At 45.5% G+C, this 19,034-nt stretch overlaps 2 protein-coding genes across 4 annotated transcripts in view; both read left to right on the top strand.

Moving 5' to 3' along the window:
- LOC136436065 (kelch-like protein 9) overlaps positions 1-14,920 on the top strand; it is a 42,235-nt gene extending 27,315 nt beyond the window's left edge. The window contains exons 2-9 of one of the 3 annotated variants that reach the window (XM_066429773.1): positions 9,939-10,175; positions 10,606-10,743; positions 11,126-11,905; positions 12,539-12,646; positions 12,874-13,103; positions 13,470-13,641; positions 13,994-14,229; positions 14,570-14,920. In XM_066429773.1, the coding sequence (XP_066285870.1) occupies positions 9,966-10,175; positions 10,606-10,743; positions 11,126-11,905; positions 12,539-12,646; positions 12,874-13,103; positions 13,470-13,641; positions 13,994-14,229; positions 14,570-14,837 (2,142 nt within the window). In that variant the 5' untranslated portion in view covers positions 9,939-9,965 and the 3' untranslated portion in view covers positions 14,838-14,920. Of the gene's footprint in view, positions 1-9,812; positions 10,176-10,605; positions 10,744-11,125; positions 11,906-12,538; positions 12,647-12,873; positions 13,104-13,469; positions 13,642-13,993; positions 14,230-14,569 lie in introns of all 3 variants that reach the window. The other 2 variants (XM_066429772.1, XM_066429771.1) reach the window with 2 other exon arrangements.
- Positions 694-1,488, top strand: LOC136437145 (uncharacterized). Its single transcript, XM_066431625.1, has one exon. It carries the CDS (start codon positions 694-696, stop codon positions 1,486-1,488), a length of 795 nt encoding a protein of 264 aa, XP_066287722.1.
- Positions 14,921-19,034: the final 4,114 nt, after the last annotated feature.

Genomic DNA, 19,034 nt, shown 5'->3' with positions numbered 1-19,034 from the left:
CATGTATCATGGCTATTCCTGTCAACCTTATGTCTATCACAGGACTGTGGCCACGGCAATTTACTTCTTTGGTTCTCAGACGTTTTAAAAAGAAAGTTTAGCAAGAAGACAAGATAAAAACAGAGGGTTGGGAGGAATTCACAGCCTGGAACTGCGTGTACCAAGGTACAGGCTTTCACCCAGATATGATGTGCACTAGCTCTGTTTACTGTACTTCGATGAAGGTTAGACATCCAGTTAAAATGATATTTAAGCAATAAAAGCAACAGTTACTCATTAACAAGCAACTGGTTAGATTTTGGAAACGGTGTTTGCTGTTTGCCTGTCTCACTGTATACTTACATGTACTGTTGAAAACCCCTGTATCATTGTAATGACCCTGTATGTAACTGTAACCAGGTTTAGGAGGTCATGGGTCAGCCCTGATCGAGGCCCCGGATGTTGAAGTTAGTTGCGTTGCGTTGGGGCAAGTTCAAGCAAGTGTTTACAGTTATTCGGTTTAGTTTTAGACTAGAGCGTGCACGCTATAGCGATAGTTAGGTTCGAGTTCGACAACATAATCCATCACGAAGTTCCACCTTCTGTAGAGCCCACGGATACGAGGTAAGGACGATCAATACCTTGTTACATTGGTGTCAGAAGTGAACAGAAGATTCTGGAACGCGCGTCGGACAAAGAACAAAGAAACTCAAAATGGCGGCGACACGTGCAGAAATCAAACTCGCCAAGTTCTCAGGCCGTAACCTAAATTTCGGCTCATGGTATAGGCAGTTTGCTCGCCTGGCCAGATTGCAACAATGGAAAGTAGAAAGTTACCCAATGTACCTCATGCTACATTTGGAGGGTCCGGCTCTAGAGTACGCCGAGAGTTTGGGTGACAAGTTGACAAATGACGTGGAAAATTTGCACACGGTGTTATCAGACAGGTTTGGGGCCGGGGAAAGGAAGCAAACCTCGCTCGACGAGCTACTGCACTTCCACAGGAAGGTAGGAGAGACACTACTCGACTATGAAATGCGACTCAGGTCATTGTTGCAGTACGGGCACCCCAAAACAGATGTAGCGGAGAGGGAGAAGATGGGGGTCAATTATTTCATTACCGGTCTGCAGCCCTCTAGGCTGGCAGAGAGGTTGGGCGACATTTTCCCTCGGCCGAATAACCTGAGAGACATCCGCCGTGCCGCAGCACAGCTGGAGGGTACGGAGAGCACTACGGTGCACATGGTCGCTAGCAATAGCAGGGAGGAGGAGCTAGAAGAAAGGGTGGCCCGGCTGGAGAGCCGAGTAGAGGGCATGGCGGGTTGCCTGACCCGAATTGAAGACGCAGTAACGAAGAGCGACACCGGAGTTCGTACCCCAAGCAACCCGGGAAATGACAACAACAACAACGGAAACAAGGCTGATGGTAGGGACTACATCTGTTTCAACTGTGGTGGCCGTGCGCACATGGCAAGGAACTGCCCCAGCCCGAAGAAGTCGTCAAACTAGGGGGCGCTGGGGTGGGGGGTGACACACTAGCGCATATTAAGGAGTCACCCCAGAACAGTAAGTTGAATGATTCTTCTGATTGTGCCAACGATAATGAGGATTTTGAAGACAATGATCATGAAGATTGTGAAGCCAGGGAAATCAAGCAACTGTTATATTTAAATCTGGACATGTGGAATCAAAATTTGAATGCATTGGTAGATTCAGGTGCGGGGCCATCTTGTGTTGATAGCTCAGTTTGGGAAAAGGGTGGCAAAGTGCCCTTAAAGAATTGCTGGCAGAGTTTCGTAGCAGCGGGAGGTGGTGTACTTAAAGTGCTTGGTTCCGTGGAGGTGAGGATAAGGGTGCATGGTGCGGAGATCAAGAGGAAGGTCTATGTCGTTCACGGCTTGCAGGAGAGATGTATCCTGGGAATGGACTTTATGAGGTCAGTCAGAGCCGTAGTTGACACCGTAGGAGAGACCATCTCTGTCCGAGGCAGACCATGCCCCTTGCAAGTCCTGTCCATTCGCCCCAATGTCTGTAGGGTGAGTTTAGCAGAAGATGTTACCCTCCCGGGACGTCATGAAGTCGTCGTACCTGGATGCATACAAGATTCAAACCCTGGCTGGGGAGGTTTTCTGTCTGCTGTGTTTGAACCCAACAGTTTGGAAGGGAAAGATAAAGTTGTGTGTGCCAGAACTGTGGTGGCGCCGACCGAGGGGTCTGTGCCAATACGGCTGGTCAACATGTCGCCAGAGCCAGTGACATTACGGCGTGGTTCCAAGGTCGGACAGCTGACTCCTATGGAGGGAGGGGAGGCTGAGGAAGTTGTACTGCCGCCAGCTGGCAAAGGTAGAACCAAGAGACGCACAAGGGCACAGCAAGTGTTGACGCTGAGGGGTCTGGCCACCAAGAGTTCTACTCCCAAGGCAGGAGAGGTGGATCGCATCCTGTCAGACCTTGGTCTGGACAGGAAGGACTTGAGCACAGACCAGCGTCGGCGTGTGTATAGGACAGTTGATCGATTTCAACATGTGTTCTCACGTGGACCGCTGGACTTGGGAAGAACTGACAAGGTCAAACACAAGATTGACACCGGTAGTGCCAGGCCAGTGAAACTTGCACCTAGACGGTACTCACCCCACCAGCGAGAAGAGATGGCGCGCTGCCTCCAGGGCATGCGAGAGATAGGCATCATCAGGGAGTCACACTCTCCCTGGGGAGCTCCTGTAGTCTTGGTAAAGAAACCTGATGGATCAACACGATTCTGTGTGGACTACAGAAAGCTCAATGACTGTACACTGAAGGATGCATATCCCCTACCTAGGATAGACGACGCCCTGGACGCTTTGGGTGGAGCAAAGTTCTTCAGTACCCTTGATCTGGTGAGCGGTTACCACCAAGTCGAAGTAGAGGAAAGTAGCAAAGAGAAGACAGCGTTCACTACACCTCTCGGATTGTAGGAGTTCAACACCCTTCCCATGGGCCTCTGCAACTCGCCCGCGACATTTGAACGGCTTATGGACTTAGTCTTGGCTGGACTCTGCTGGTCCTCCTGTCTTGTTTACCTCGATGATATTATAGTCTTTGGCCGTACGTTTGAAGAGCATTGGGATCGACTTGAGTCTGTCTTGCAGCGCCTACAAGATGCAGGACTGAAGGTCAAGACTACCAAGTGTCAACTGCTGAGAGAGAAGGTGTCTTTCCTGGGACATGTAGTGAGTGAACAGGGGGTGGAGACAGAACCAGGGAAAGTAGAGGCCGTCAAAACCTGGCCGATCCCAAGTAACAGGGGAGAGCTCCGATCGTTCTTGGGCTTTTGCTCTTACTACAGGAGGTTTGTGAGAAACTTTTCAGGTATCGCGGCACCGTTATACCAGCTGGCCAACGACCGAGAGGGGAACTTTGAGTTCGGAGAGGAGGAAAAGGGGGTTTTCAGGCAGTTACAAAGGGAACTCACCACAGCCCCGGTCCTAGCCTTCCCCGATTTTCACAAGAGATTCATCTTAGACACAGATGTGTCAGATCGGGGACTGGGAGCTGTACTGTCTCAAGAAGTCAACGGTTGTGAACACCCTATAGCCTACCACAGTCGTACGCTGAGCAAAGCTGAACGGAAGTATTGCACCACCAGGAAAGAGCTGCTTGCTCTCGTCAACTCTGTATGGCATTTCAGACACTATTTGTTAGGCTGCGAGTTTACTGTTCGTACCGACCACCACGCCTTAAAATGGCTGATGACATTTAAGGAGCCTGAGAATCAAGTAGCACGTTGGCTGGAGACGTTAGCGTCATTCTCATTCACGGTTCAGCACAGAGCTGGGAAGAAACACGGCAATGCTGACGGGTTGTCTAGGATTCCCTGCCGACAGTGCGGCCTAGAAGATGCACCGACAGATGGCGTGATGTCAGTCCAGGTTGCTTCAGACCCCCCTGAGGTACTTGTACCTTTTGCAGCCGGTCAGGATATCAAGCAACAGCAGGCCGACGATCCTGAGATAAGCCCAGTGCTATTAGCAGTGGAGAGCGGAGACGAGACTGAACAACCCTCCCCACTCGGGAAGGAAGGCTTGCGCTATTGGAATGACCGAGAGAGGATGGAGGTCAAGGAAGGGGTGTTGTACCGGAGATTGTATGCTGATAACACAGACACCTCCTATCGGCTCCAGCTCGTCGTCCCAAAGACTCTGAGGGAACAGGTGCTCAGGGAATGCCACGGAGGTATTCTGAGTGGGCACCTAGGGGTGGATAAAACCCTTCTAAGAATGCGAGAACGGTTCTTTTGGTACGGGATGGCTACCGATGTCGAGCTACATGTGAAGGGATGTTCAGAGTGTGCCAAGAGGAAGACAGGGTCCCGGCGAAGAAGGGCACCATTAGTTCCCTCATCCCCAGGATTCCGGTGGGAGAGGGTGGCCATGGACTTTATGGGACCCTTCCCAGAGACCCCGAAGGGAAATAAACACATATTGGTAATATCTGATTATATGACGAAATGGGTGGAAGCTGTAGCGTTACCAGATCAAAAGGCGACGACCGTGGTGCGAGCATTGATTGATACATGGATCACCAGGTTCGGTGTGCCCTACCAGCTGCACAGTGACCAAGGGAGAGACTTTGATTCACAGATTGTCCACACATTATGCCAGGAGCTGGGAATTAAGAAGACAAGAACTACGGCATATCACCCAGAGGGTGATGGCATGGTCGAGCGATTTAATAGGACGGTCTGTCAGATTCTTACCATGTATGTGAATGACTCTCACACTGACTGGGATGCCCGCCTTCAGTCAGCCTTGTTCGCCTACCGTACCAGTGTCCACTCAAGCACAGACTACACTCCATTCTTTCTCACCTATGGTGAGGAAGCAAGGGTACCAGCCGACGTCATGTGGCCTGTGGACAGGCCAGAGCCAGCTGGAGGGATAGACGTCCAGGCACAGGGGGTGAGAGAAGAGTTGGATATGGCCTACAGAAGAGCTAGACAGAACATGGAAACGGCCCACAGGCGCCAAAAGGATGTGTATGACAGGAAATGCCACGGAGGAGGCTTCTCCGTGGGGGACCAAGTTTGGCTGTCTATTCCAGCCGTCCCAAGAGGATTGAGCAAGAAGTTCTTCCCAAAATGGAAAGGACCCTACAGAGTGGTGACACGGATCTCAGATGTTACCTATAGAGTCCAGCGAGTGGGAGGACGACAGAGGGTCGTAGTGCACTTCAACAGGCTCAAGGAGTACCATGTGCAAGAGCCGGAAGAGGAAACAGGAGCGAGAGCAGAAGATTCTTTGACAGATGAGTTACCTGCCGAGGAGACTCCAGCTGAGGATTCAGACGCAGAGTCGCTGCAGGATTGGGTGCAGTGTGACTCCTGTGACAGCTGGAGAAGGATAACAGCACATGAAGCTGCTGAGATAGATCCAGACGGAGAGTGGTACTGCTCAATGAACAAAGACCAGAGTCAAAATGTGTGTGACGCTCCAGCACCCACTACAACCCGCTCCCGACGCCGGGGGAGACCCCCGGATAGATTGGGGTTCTAAGACACGAGGACGTGTCTTCATAGGAGGGAGGACAGTGTAACCAGGTTTAGGAGGTCATGGGTCAGCCCTGATCGAGGCCCCGGATGTTGAAGTTAGTTGCGTTGCGTTGGGGCAAGTTCAAGCAAGTGTTTACAGTTATTCGGTTTAGTTTTAGACTAGAGCGTGCACGCTATAGCGATAGTTAGGTTCGAGTTCGACAACATAATCCATCACGAAGTTCCACCTTCTGTAGAGCCCACGGATACGAGGTAAGGACGATCAATACCTTGTTACATAACCGCTACTGTGCATATCATCCGTCCTCTCTGTCATGACCAGTGGAAGATGAGCTTTGCCTGAAAGCTAAGCTGTTTTTCTTTCTATTTACTTCATATTCACCACAAAACAAGGCTCTAACAGTCACTCATTGACAAGTGTTTTGGGTTACTGAACTGGACTGTGTTGACTGATGCTTGTTCACCTTTGACTTGAAAAGTTTAAGATTGTACTTCAGGGAAGCAATCATGAGGAAATTTGTTTCAAAGTGGCAAAACATGGTTTGATTCTATCTTATACAGCACAACGGAGGTCCATACATCATGTAGTCCTTAAGAACAGTTTGAGTTTTTATGCCTGTTTTCCAAACTTTGCGGCAAAAGTACATGTCACCGATGAAAAACTGCTTTGGGGAATTTGTTTGAATACAGTCCTGAATGCTGCAAGCGAAGTCGTTACTCACGCCAAAACATCGTCCACAAAATATGGGTTATGTTGGCATTTTGGCATCCAACATCATTCACACAGGATCCGGAAACATGCAGCAGGGACCATCATCGGAATCTGCCTGTCTTAAACATCATTCACAGACTCAGGAAACATGCAGCAGGGGCCATCATCGGAATCTGCCTGTCTTAAACATCATTCACAGACTCAGGAAACATGCAGCAGGGGCCATCATCGGAATCCGCCTGTATTATCTGCTGAGCGATCAGTTGGAAGCCGTCCCTTTGATGTCCTCTGATGTCTGTAGAGATGCCACTGATGTCATACATCACACACCAGAGAGCTTTTGTATGTCCTTTGTACTGCTGGTATTAAAAGGTGCTATAATTCATCTTTGAAGAAAACCAACTTAGATGTATTGCTTTTGCATGACCATCTGCATACATCGCAGGTAAATCAGACAGGAACCTTTGACAAATATTTAAACCTTACACACAACAAAAGAGTTTGCTACTCTGGGGAGCTTTCGAGACAAACTCTGTCTCTTCATCAACCTGGTATATAAAGTCAGATCAGGATCTGGCGCCCCAATAGCTGTATCTTAAAGCCTGATATCCTAGCTCTCAAGTCTCAGTACAGAATCTGCAGTTTTCGTATCACATGATAAATTCAGGTATATGTACTAGTATTCAATGGCTACTTTCTGTCTTGAGTTAAAATCAAACACAAATCTGCCTTTCGAAAAAGGACAAACGTTTCCTGCCATGAATCTTCAACAGACCCTCCTTCCACACACGTCAGCTTTCTGGGCAACTTTGGGCAACTCTGGAGTACTATTACCATTAAAGCTGCTATTCCAAGTGGAAGAAAACCAACTTGAATATTGTAGGACAGTTCAGCCTGAATATATCACTGGTAAAGTGTACAAGACCTGATGATGTGCCACCAGCTTGCGGCCCTGAGAATTCTAGCATATAACATCACTGCAAATCTACCTTTTTACAGTGGCGAACTTTTTCTGTACCATGAATCTTCAACCCTTTCAGCTTGCTGGGCAACCTCTAGGCCGCCACTATCGCTAGGATTCAACCCTTAGACTAGCAGCAGGCTGACATGACATGTAGAGATACAAAAATTACAACTTTCTGAGTCCATTAGATCCTCTTGCCTTCAAGCAATCTCCAAGTACATCTCCTGAACCTTACAGCACCACCAGATTTGTGGTTAGTTGCAGGGTTGTGGGCAGCGGGAGAAGCTTAGAGAGATTGATGCGGGTTCTTACATGTTTGGGATTTTATCTGAGGGTTTATGTCAAATACAGTAAGGCTGCTTCTCCTGGGGTGATCATGAATGCGATGCTGAGGGCACACACTGATTGATTTCCTTGACAGTCAGACATTCAAAGGTAAAAGTGAAGCAAGGGCTAACATGTAAATGGAGCTGGGAGGAAAACTTGAATCTGACTATATCCACTCCCTGAAACTGTGTGTGCCAAGGTACAGGCACTGATTTTCATGTTTTTGAGTTGATCTTCCAGTTCAGGTGACTGCACTGTATCGTTATCAAACCTGAAAACCCACAAATTAGATTGGTGTGGACTAATCTGAAGAATGTTGTGTCTTTAGCTAGGCAGGAGCGAGTTCCTTGCAGTTCCATCTGACTTCATCAGGAAATGTCTAAGCTGGCTGCAGGCAGGGGTTGGGTGTGTACCGTTGAGGGAACAGTTAGTGATGATAGATATGGTGGGAAACATTTGGTAGTACTGGGGAGTTTAATGTGTGTGTGCAGCCTGTGGGTGAAATACATTTGTACTCATAATCCCATGGACCCTGTAAGGACTGACAAATTTAACTTCTATTTGGAATTTAAAAAATGACACTAGACTGGAAGATCAACATGAGTCTAAGGCCACACCAATTTAATTTCTTGGTTAACGGATTTTTATCCCCCCCCCCCCAAAAAAAAAAATGGAACAAAAAATGAAAACAGAAGGCTGGGATTTTTTTTTTGTAAAATTTTTTTTGTTGAAAATAAAAATCCGTTAACCAAGAAATTAAATTGGTGTGGCCTTAGAGGAAAGTCTGTATCCTGCTGCATACATGTACAGCTTCAATGATATTGTCAGATTCATTTTAAGGTTGTTAATTAAGAACGACAGTCACTGTATGAACATTTTCAACTCTTCAGATTGTTTCAAACTTTGTGATAAAACCAGGTTTAGCAGAAAATCCCTGACCATGAATGAAACTATTCCACTATCGCCACATGAACCTTGAGTCCAGGGCTGGTGAACCCTCACCTGATCCCATCCTCATCTTGAGGGTAGGGGAAATCTGCAGCTCCTATATATATAGAATCTGTCAGTTTACTGTCTTCGTCCTGCCCAGTGCCACGACCTTTGGCCCTCTCCCCTGTAGGTTAACAGGCCAAATTACAGGCATGAGGGACAGGCATTCCGGGAACACTCCCGAGCTTCGGGGACAGGCATTCTGAGAACACTCTGATGTTTAGGATTCCTGAGCTTTAGGGCCTGGCTTCTAGAACTCTGTAGGGAATCCAGCTAAATTTGTATGTTGTACGTCATAAAGTAGAAAAGGCTGGTGCTGCTGCATCCAAGTGAGTCACTTCTGACACTAGTATAGACTATAGATACGTACTATACTCTAAACAGAGTGTAATAGTGACCTGGTTCTGGCATACTTTAGCAATAACCTTAGCTATGGCAGTGCAATGTTTGTGGTTGGTTATATATAGACGACTGGTAGCTTATCCAGTGCAACTGCTGCTATTATAGTATTCTCCAGTAGACTCGCCCTATTCTGTGGAGCAGTTGTCAACACAAGCTCTTGCAGTCAGGTATTTTCAAGGCCAGGTAGAATTTAGTGTCAAGGGTTTCCATGACTACCATAGAGCTTAAAGCTACTGCGCATCAGGTTGTACTTTTATGGTACTAAACTCGACCAAGGTTCAAGTTTGGTCAGGTTTTATCCATGTTTGTGAAGAGATCACTCTCCATGAGCACCACTGACCTACATTGTGTTTTACATGTACATCTACATCTACATTAGGTTACCCCCAGATAACCCCTTCAGGGGCATAGTAGGGGGGGGAGTTGAGGTCCCGGGCTAAGGCATGTACATGTAACCTTCAACACCGTGAATATAAAGAGTGGTCTGACATGCTGTTCTGTGAAATTCTTGGCTTGACAGACGTCATTTTGAAGACACCACAAGGTTTTAGCTTCAGCTGCAGACAGGAAAGAGAGGACTTAACTCATCATTCATTCATTCATTGTAAAGTAAAGACTACACAAGTGCTATCCAGTTGAACATTTGGTTAAGTCCAATTCTTTGTGGAAGAAGAATTCAGTCTTCATAATCCCTCGTAGCCCACTAAGTGAGTACTGTTTTGGTCTTGTTACTGTTACAATGTGCCACTACAAGGGTCTTAACAAACAAACAAACTTTTACAAAAACATATTAAGTTTTACAGTTGTTGTTAGACTTGACTAAAACTTTCCTGGTCATTTTTTATGAGTAACTCTTAAACAATTGTCTGACCCTGCTGTATGTTAACTTTTCATATATTTTCATTTCGCAGGAAGTGCGACAGTGATGCCCCATCGCCATGGATACTGATGGAGTGTTATGTGTTGTTCTACAGGAAGTGTGACAGTGATGCCCCATCGCCATGGATACTGATGGAGTGTTATGTGTTGTTCTACAGGAAGTGCGACAGTGATGCCCCATCGCCATGGATACTGACGGAGTGACTCCGGAGCAGGAGGATGTTGACCTGGAGGAGCTGGAGGAGTTTCTGTCCGACAAACACCCGGAGTTCCTCCTGGGGGGGCTGAACGGCCTGCGGGAGGAAAACATTCTGTGTGACTTCACGCTCGTGTCTGAGTCCAGCAGCTTCTCCCTTCACCGAGCACTGCTCGCTTCATGCAGCGACTACCTCAAGGTGAGAAACATTTGTTTGTTTGTTTGAGGAGGGTGTTCTGTGTGACTTCACGCTCGTGTCTGAGTCCAGTAGCTTCAGCCTTCATCGAGCACTGCTGGCATCATGCAACTACCTGAAGGTGAGGAACACGGACCCTTTGGTTATTTTCATTAATTAGCTACAATCACTTATTTTCTTGTTTTGGCCCATCTGACTTATGACCTGGCCATGTGATTGTGACATAGTCAGTTGAGCTGAGCAGTACCCTGGCTGCGCATGTAAGTTTTGTGTATTCACCATTTCCAAGTACGAGTAATTTTAGATTTGTAGCTTTATTTATGCAAATTACGATGATTTTATTACACTTTAGAATGTTGTGATTTGTTCACTGTGGAGAAGTTATGAATATGGTTTTATTAAACTTTTCCCTTTTTCCGTTGCTGGTGAGAAGGCGCTGCTGACCAGTGCAATAACGGACGGGAAGCAGGACAAGGTGGAACTGGAAGGGGTAACGGTGGAAGGCGTGCGGTGTCTGCTGGACATCCTCTACGCAACGAAGGCAGAAGTCAACGATGACAACGTCAAACAGGTCTACTTTGTTTTCTATCTAAAATTGTCTTCACTTTATTTGCATATCAAGTAAAAGTTAGTGGTTAAAAACCTGCTGTTCAACTGATCTTGCTCAGAGTCACTGACGAAAAGTAGTGGATGCTACTTGAAACGTCTGACCGTTTCCAAAATCATATACAGTTGCTTGAGTAACTGCTTTTTTGAGGTCTCTTATTACCTGTATGTCTAACCTTCATCGACGTATCATCATTGTTTCTTATTGTGTCTTCTTTATCTCTGTATTTCATTTTTATAGATGGAGCGTGTTGGCTTTATTTTCGGTTCAAGTGTGTATGATATTTGTACCAAGTTGTTGTTTCTTTAGAATGAAATGTGTACTGCTTTTTATTGGCATCAAACAGGTTCTTGGTGTTGCGAGCTGCTTGCAGATCCCACCGATCGTACAGGCGTGCTACGACTTTATCGTGGAAGGCGGGTCTGAGAGCGCGAAACTTGACCATGATTCGGGTGAACACAGTCGGAAGATTTTGAAAGGACTGAACGCTTTGCGCCGTAACGGACAGCTGTGCGACATCCTGCTCATATCCTGCAAGCAGAAGTTTCTCGCCCACCGCGCCGTTCTAGCGGCTTGTAGTGACTACTTTCGAGCGATGCTTACGGGGAGTTTGAAGGAAAGTAAGGAGCGTGAGATCGTGTTACACGGCATGAAGGCTTCAGCGCTGGAGGCTTGTATAGACTTCATCTACAGCGGACAGATCGGACTAAGTCCGCAGAACATCGGAGACATTATCAACGTGGCGGCTTATCTACAGATCCCCACTGTACTGGAGCTGTGTTGTACGTACTATAAAGACTCCATCACTGTGGAAAACTGTCTTGAGATTACCCACGCTGCGCAGAGCTACGGAGTCACAGAACTCAAGGAGTTCGCGGACGACTTCATCGTCAGAAACTTCCACACCTTCGCGGAAACGGAGAAGTTCGAGACTTTGACGCAGAAGGAGCTGATTGGCTATCTGGAGAGGAATTCGATAGGAGCGAGCGAGCTGGAGGTGTTCAGGTTTGCGCTGAAGTGGATCGACGCGGACCACGACGCTCGCGTGAAGGACGCTTGTACGATCATGCAGTGTGTTCGGTTCCCGCTGATGTCTGACAGGGATATCATGGAGAAGGTGCAGGAGGTGGGCTTTATTTCCTCTGTATTTGATGAGTGTTTAGACTTCTACCTATACTAGGTAACCCTATCAAGTTAGCTAATAAATATAGATGAATATAAATACGTTTTGCTGATATTGTACTTTATTTCATGTTGTGCACCCAAAATTATTTTTTTGCACCTAAATTTCCAGGTTATTTATTAGGTGCACCAGTGCACCTATTCCCAAAAAGGAATCCTGCTATCCAACTTGTTGGACCCCCCTTTCTTGTGAAACAGTAACTATAAACAGAAGCAATCATCTTCGAATGAAAGTTCTGTCACAGTAATTAAATTGTAGACTCTGTCAGAGATGTTATATGCTATTTCTGTACTCTGTAATGAAGGCAAAGCTCTTACCAACAGGCTTTCGATCAGTTCAGACTTTCAGGTCTTGTTTGTGGTGACCATTGAGTAAAAGTACTAAAAAAAAGTTCTCTTTTCCTTCTCAAGTTGAAATGACCCAAATCTTATGTTAGTGATCTAAACAGATGTTCATTTCACCTTGAGAAGGATCAGAGAACTGCATGATCAAAAGCTTGTTGGTAAGACTCTAACTCTAAGAGTTTTACTTTGTGTAGGGACAATAGCACAACAAACATGCTCTATTCCGCTCCAGGTGGGTTTCATGATGATGGACCCGAAGTGCCACGCGCTGCTGGTCGAGTCCTTCACCTACAAGGCTTTCCCCTACAAGCAGAACTCTCTGCAGTCCCCACAGACACAGGTGCGCTTGTTTGTTTGTTTGTTTGTTTGTTTGTTTATTTGTTTGAGCCTTTGTTGAATCATGTTGAAGCTCAAATCAGCCTGAGGGCCACTTCTCAAATATGCAAAAGTGATGAAATATCAGATTAGTTGATTATAACAAAGATACAGATTACATGATTGAAGTCCTGACAAATCCATAAACATTTATACATTTTGTATAATACTATCCTGTCATCATACACACAGGTACGAGCCACGGAGGACGCTGTGATCGTGATCGGCGGGGAGACGGACCAGGCGATCAGCCGCGAGCTCATGTTCTGCGATGGCAGCGTGGTGTCGAGTTCCGTGCGTTGGAAGACCCTGCGGCCGATGCCCAGCCCGCCGCGGAAGTACCACTGCGCCGCCATCATGGATAACTACCTCTACGTGGTGGGGGGCACGCTCCCCGGGACGCACCTCTCGTCTGGCTTCAGGTACTTTTTTACCTTCGCCGAGGAGGTTATGTTTTGCACAGCGTTCGTGCGTGTGCATGTATGTGTGTGTATATGTGTGTGTGTGTGAATAGTACATGACTTTGTATAACTTGAGAATGCCTGGATGGATTGTCTTCATACTTGAGGGTCAGAAGTCAAATTTCTTTCTAGCGGTCAGAGGTCAGAGTTTGTATGTGGTAGTAGCAGTAGTTTCCAGTATTTGATTAAAATGCTGCCGGGGTTCCCTGACACAGGGGTGGGCAGCAGTCAGTTACTCTTCACACCGCGCTTCCAAGCAGCTCTGTCCAGGGGATCCACCTAACGCACTCTGCAGTTTTGTGATAGTGTTTAAATTTAAATCTGCAGGTACGACCCCCGGTTCGACGCCTGGGTCCCGATCGCACCCATGCAGGAGGCACGGTACTACTTCCAGCTGGTGGCGCGCCGCGGTCATCTGTACGCCATCGCGGGGAAACTCGGCCCGGATATCCTCTCGTCGGTGGAGCAGTACAGCCCGGAGCTGAACCGCTGGACAAAGGTGAGGTCAAGTGTACCTCTATATCTTAAGCCCCCCTCTCACTGGACCCGCAGCACGTTGGTGCCGTTGCTGCGTCCTAAACTGGATTTGTGTTACCCTTGACTTTAGAATGGGAATATAATGCAAAAAGTATTAGTAGAATGACAAAACCCACAAAATATTTTTTCGTCATCAATGAAATTCGTGCCATGGGTGCAGTAAGACCTTACCTTACCTTACCTTAGACCTTAGACCCTCGGGTGCCTGATTACAAAACAGTAAAATCAAAGAAGATAAACTTGCGACAAATTGTAACATAAGTAACCGAAAGTATACATAAACAAGATTCTTTCAATTCATTCTTTTATTCCAGGTAAAACCGTTAGAGGTGGAGGTTTACGGGCATGCGGCATGTGTCTGCGAGGACGAGGTCTACATCTCCGGCGGGCGGGTCGAAGGTCATTACCATGACTACCTGGTGCGTTACGACCCTGACCAGGGGTGCGAGCAGCTCAAGCCGATGCACGACGCCCGGTCGGGACACAACATGTGCGCCGTGCGCGGGGACATCTACGTCATCGGGGGTTGCGCAGTCGCCACCATGGAGAAGTGCGAATCATGATCTTTATTTGCATGTTCCTCCCCACTTGGGCTAAGTGCAGTACATGTGTCTAGTAGTTTCAACATCACATGAAACTTTTAGGTAAAGAATCATTACATGTAGCGTTCCTGAACAATCGGAGAGAGTTATGCAACACTACATCTATCGTTCACAAAACAGTCAATCATATAAGGCGATGCTACCACTGAATTATTTTTTACACGTCTCCTCCCTCTTCTTAAAACAAGTGTTTACGAATTCACAGAGTTTTTGTTGTACAATATTGTAAGAAGATGTCATTATATGTTATTGAAAAGTTCTGTGCTATTACCTGTCCTCTGCTGTTAGGTACGACCGGGTGGACGACTCGTGGCGGTTTCTCGCACCCGTTCTCTCGCCGCAGACGGGCGCGGGGATCGCGGTGTTCCACGACAGGATCTACATCCTCGGGGGGATCAACTGGAACACGTGGAAGTTCAGCAGCGAGATCCAGGGCTACGACATGGAGGGAAACACGTGGTCGGTGGTCGGGCATCTACCCGACATTTACGACGGACTGTGTTCAGGTGTGCTCGTGCTTTCACAGCAGCTGAGGGACAAGTGTGCGGTCCGATGACCAGGAGTCGCTTCTAGATAAATACTCTGACTACCTTTCTTCTTGCTTCTTGAATTTGAAAAAAAAGTGTTGAACTTGAAAACCAACATCTGTATCTTTGAATAAAGTTTCTATGTAGTCAGATTCATTCTATATCATAAGAGCAACTAGATAAACGTTTTCAACTGGAACACATGGAAGTTCAGCAGCTAGAGTCAGGGTTTCAACATGGAGGGAAACACATGGACTGTGATCTGAGACTGTGCGGGCGTGCTTGTACTTACGCGGCAGACTAGAGATAGCAGTGTGGTCCGATGACTTAACGTCTACTAGTTGGAAATTGCTGTTGTCCATTGTATGTGCTGTAAATTGTACACAGGAAGAATGGACGCTGTGCTGGTGTCCACGTACTAACACATACCCGAGAGACAAGTTTGTGGGGCAATGACCAGCCGTTGCTTCCAGCTCAAGCAGTTGGAATTCCTTGTTTTCTGACACACCACCTGAGAAAGGTTAGATTTGGAAATAAACTTCTAGCTGAGGACAGCTCCAGTACAAAATGTCTGTGCTATGAACCGTGGAAAACTAGCTAAGATGTTCTGAGTGCTTCCAGCAATGGTGGCATGAAGTTGCATTGTAATTAAAAGTTTTGTTTGGTAAAGGATTTCGTTACAGACCTTCAAGAACTTCAAAGTTTGGTCTGTTTCAGAAATACTCCCTGATGATGCACTAGTACTGTTGCATCCTTCTACCCTGAGTAGTGCTTTCAGAGTGGTCTGTTATGAAATGCCAGACTTGCAGTGCTGCATTGATGCTGTTTTTCACAGTGATGGCTGATGATGTACTGCTTTGAAGCCACCATTGCTGAAAGAACCCAGAGAATATTTCCCCATTGGCAAGTATCCTATGCAGGGATGAAGTCAGTAGCAATGCATACCCTGACTTTGGCAATGCATACCTAGACTTCCATGCTGCAAGGAGCCTTCACAGATAAAAGTAGAGGGAGGAAGAAGTGTGCATTAAGACTTGCTAGCTTGTGAAGAATCGTGTTAATGTATGTTGAGAAGGCTCTGGCTGTCTTGGTGTTAGGACTTCAAGCCAAATCTTTTCTGAGGTCCGTCTTGAAGTTCCTGTGCCAGAACCTGTGGCTTTTAAGTTTTAGGCTGTCTGTTTTCTAAAAGTGTTCCGAATAGGAAAATACCAAATCATGTACCTTAATCTTGTACTGGGTCTTCTTGTAAAGGATGATAATAATTATGCTATCTACTGTAGTTACGAAATTTTCTGAAATCTGTCTTTCGAAGTAAGGAATTATGGAAAAGTTGTATCTTAAAACGTTTAGGATGTTTGATAACTTAATGTTACAATGATTTGAATAGGAAATTATGTAGCAAAATCACGTTGCTTGATATGCATGTGGTACTTGAACTGTTGTATTGTTTGTATGTATGTATTTGTTGTTGATATGGACCTAAAGACTAACTGACTAAAATGTTAAAAACAGATAAAGCTAAGTATAACTGTTTCTCTGTGAGACTGTGGCATGGCAAACCCTGTTGTGTGAACTTTGATGTTCTCCATATTTTACCCATGAAATCCCTGCCATCCTTCATATAGTCACTTGTTCATCAGACACAGTTATACTTCTCACTACCAACATAGATGCAAACATTTGCATTTGTGAACCGTTTAATGGAAAATGGGGTAGTGAATGACTGTATGCTTTTACTGAGATGCCCCACCCAAATCCTTCTTTCAAAAAGTCACAGTACACCCCCGCATGACATTTGATATGGAAGAACCTAGAACAGAAACGTGAGGAGCATCATGGCGGGGTGAAAGGTCAAGGGGAAGGGATACGTGTCGGTTTCGACCCCCCGGCATGTCAGCGATGTGAGACTGGAAGGAGAGGGTGGTAATGTCATGTCATGATCATGTGAGACTGGTAGGGGAGGGTGGTAATGTCATGTCATGATCATGTGAGACTGGTAGGGGAGGGTGGTAATGTCATGTCATGATCATGTGAGACTGGTAGGGGAGGGGGGTGATATCATGTCATGATCATGTGAGACTGGTAGGGGAGGGGGGTCATGTCGTGTCATGATCATGTGAGACTGGTAGGGGTCAGGGGGTGATATCATGTCATGATCATGTGAGACTGGTAGGGGAGGGGGGTAATGTCATGTCATGATCATGTGAGACTGGTAGGGGAGGGGGGTCATGTCATGTCAGTCATGATCATGTGAGACTGGTAGGGGAGGGGGGTAATGTCATGTCATGATCATGTGAGACTGGTAGGGGAGGGGGGTAATGTCATGTCATGATCATGTGAGACTGGTAGGGGAGGGGGGTAATGTCATGTCATGATCATGTGAGACTGGTAGGGGAGGGGGGTAATGTCATGTCATGATCATGTGAGACTGGTAGGGGAGGGGGGTAATGTCATGTCATGATCATGTGAGACTGGAAGGGGAGGGGGGTGATGTCATGTCATGATCATGTGTTGTTTACCCAGCCTGGACTACTCACCATGACGCCACCACAGTTTGTGACACGTGTCACGAGTAGATGATGTGTTATTTTCACTACTCTCCGTCACGAATTCCTGAGTCAAGGTCAAACTGACTTTGTAGGATATCGTGTTTGTGTCATTCAAGTTCATTGGACTTGAGTCTGAGAAGTCAAGAATTGGTCAAAAGTGCCATGATTTAAAAATCTGTCACAATCGAGAATTGAATGATTGGTTGACAGGATGGTTTTTAGTTGACTTCTCTGCAGTCTTTTAAATAAAAATGTGTTGTAATCATTGTAGCTTTTAGTTGTTCGAAACATATTAGATTATTAGTCTAATGTTACTGTAATTATACAAAGTTTACACTAAAAATATCCAAAGATTCAGCTTCTCATTCTGATGTATTGAAGCTTGCATGTATTTGTACTTGTTATTTGTATTTTTTAGCTATTATGTCAAATCATGCATAAACACTGCATTTAACTTTGCCTGTGTACTTAAATTGTGACCTACTGTTGTATTATCCTATTATGATTTCTATTATATAAAGCCTCTCTATCATCAGTGTTTACCATTGTGGTATGAACTTGTTGCAAAGTCTGTTTAGACCAGTTTTTGTATAAACTAGCTCCAGCTCATTATGTATGGGCTTATGTCAGTATTATGTTTCGTTGATGAAGGTTAGACATCTAGGTAATAAGATACGCCAAAAATAATTACTCAAGCAACTGGATAAGATTTTGAAACAGTCAAACATGACTGTTTCAAAATCTTATCCAGTTGCTTGAGTAATTATTTTTGGAGTATTATGTTTTGTTTTCTTTTTAATTTTTACCTGTGATTTTCCTCTTTTCTTAAAGTTGCTGCAGGCTTTCTGAAGAACTTTAACTTTGTGATGTAGGGATTTTTTTTAAATGTAGCAAAATTCTCTTACATTTCATCCATATACAGATGATAAATACAGTAACAAAATTTCAAAAAATACAAAAAAAGTCCTTAGTGCAATTCTACAGTGAAAGGCTGCTCTGTTAGTCCCACCCCACATTTTAGTGATTCATCGAGGCAGCTTTTGTCAATTTGGAGATGTCAAACCAAGAGAAGTTAGAGCAGTGTGTTAATGTTATATGTTATGTCACATTTTGTGTGTAATACTATTAGGAACCATGTGTAGTCATTGGAGTCAGAAAGAATCTCGGATTAGATTACCATTCAGTCCTGCTAGTATCTCAATGTTTTATAGAACTTACATGTCTGAGGGTATAATGTATGGTTACTATGGCAACTGCTATTGACAGATTTATTAAAATTATGTTTTCTGAACATCAGGAAAAAATTCTGTGTCTTGGTGTTTTTTCTGTTTTTGAGTTAACATCAATCACCAAGGAACTAGATAACTAGTTATGAATTGAGAATATGTTTTAAACGTACAGGTATTTCAATTTCTATTTTTCTTATTTTCAGTTAAGTTTAAGTTATGCCTTCTGGCACAAACTTGCAAATAAACTTTCATTGAAAAACTTTGAAAGACACTATTTGACATCTAAGAAACTGGTAGGCATGACACACTTGAGAGGGTTTTTACAAGACCACAAAACAAACAAGCCAATCAGAGATGGCAGACTTCAGCCCCTTACCCACACAGCAAGTAAAACTTTCTTTATTAAGTAAACTTGAACCTAACACCCCTGTTTGTAAGTGGCCCGGCC

Source organism: Branchiostoma lanceolatum, chromosome 6, assembly GCF_035083965.1.
Source record: "Branchiostoma lanceolatum isolate klBraLanc5 chromosome 6, klBraLanc5.hap2, whole genome shotgun sequence".
NCBI lineage: Eukaryota > Metazoa > Chordata > Leptocardii > Amphioxiformes > Branchiostomatidae > Branchiostoma > Branchiostoma lanceolatum.
The sequence above is the reverse complement of the archived record's forward strand: the minus strand, read 5'-3'. Positions and strand labels throughout refer to the sequence as shown.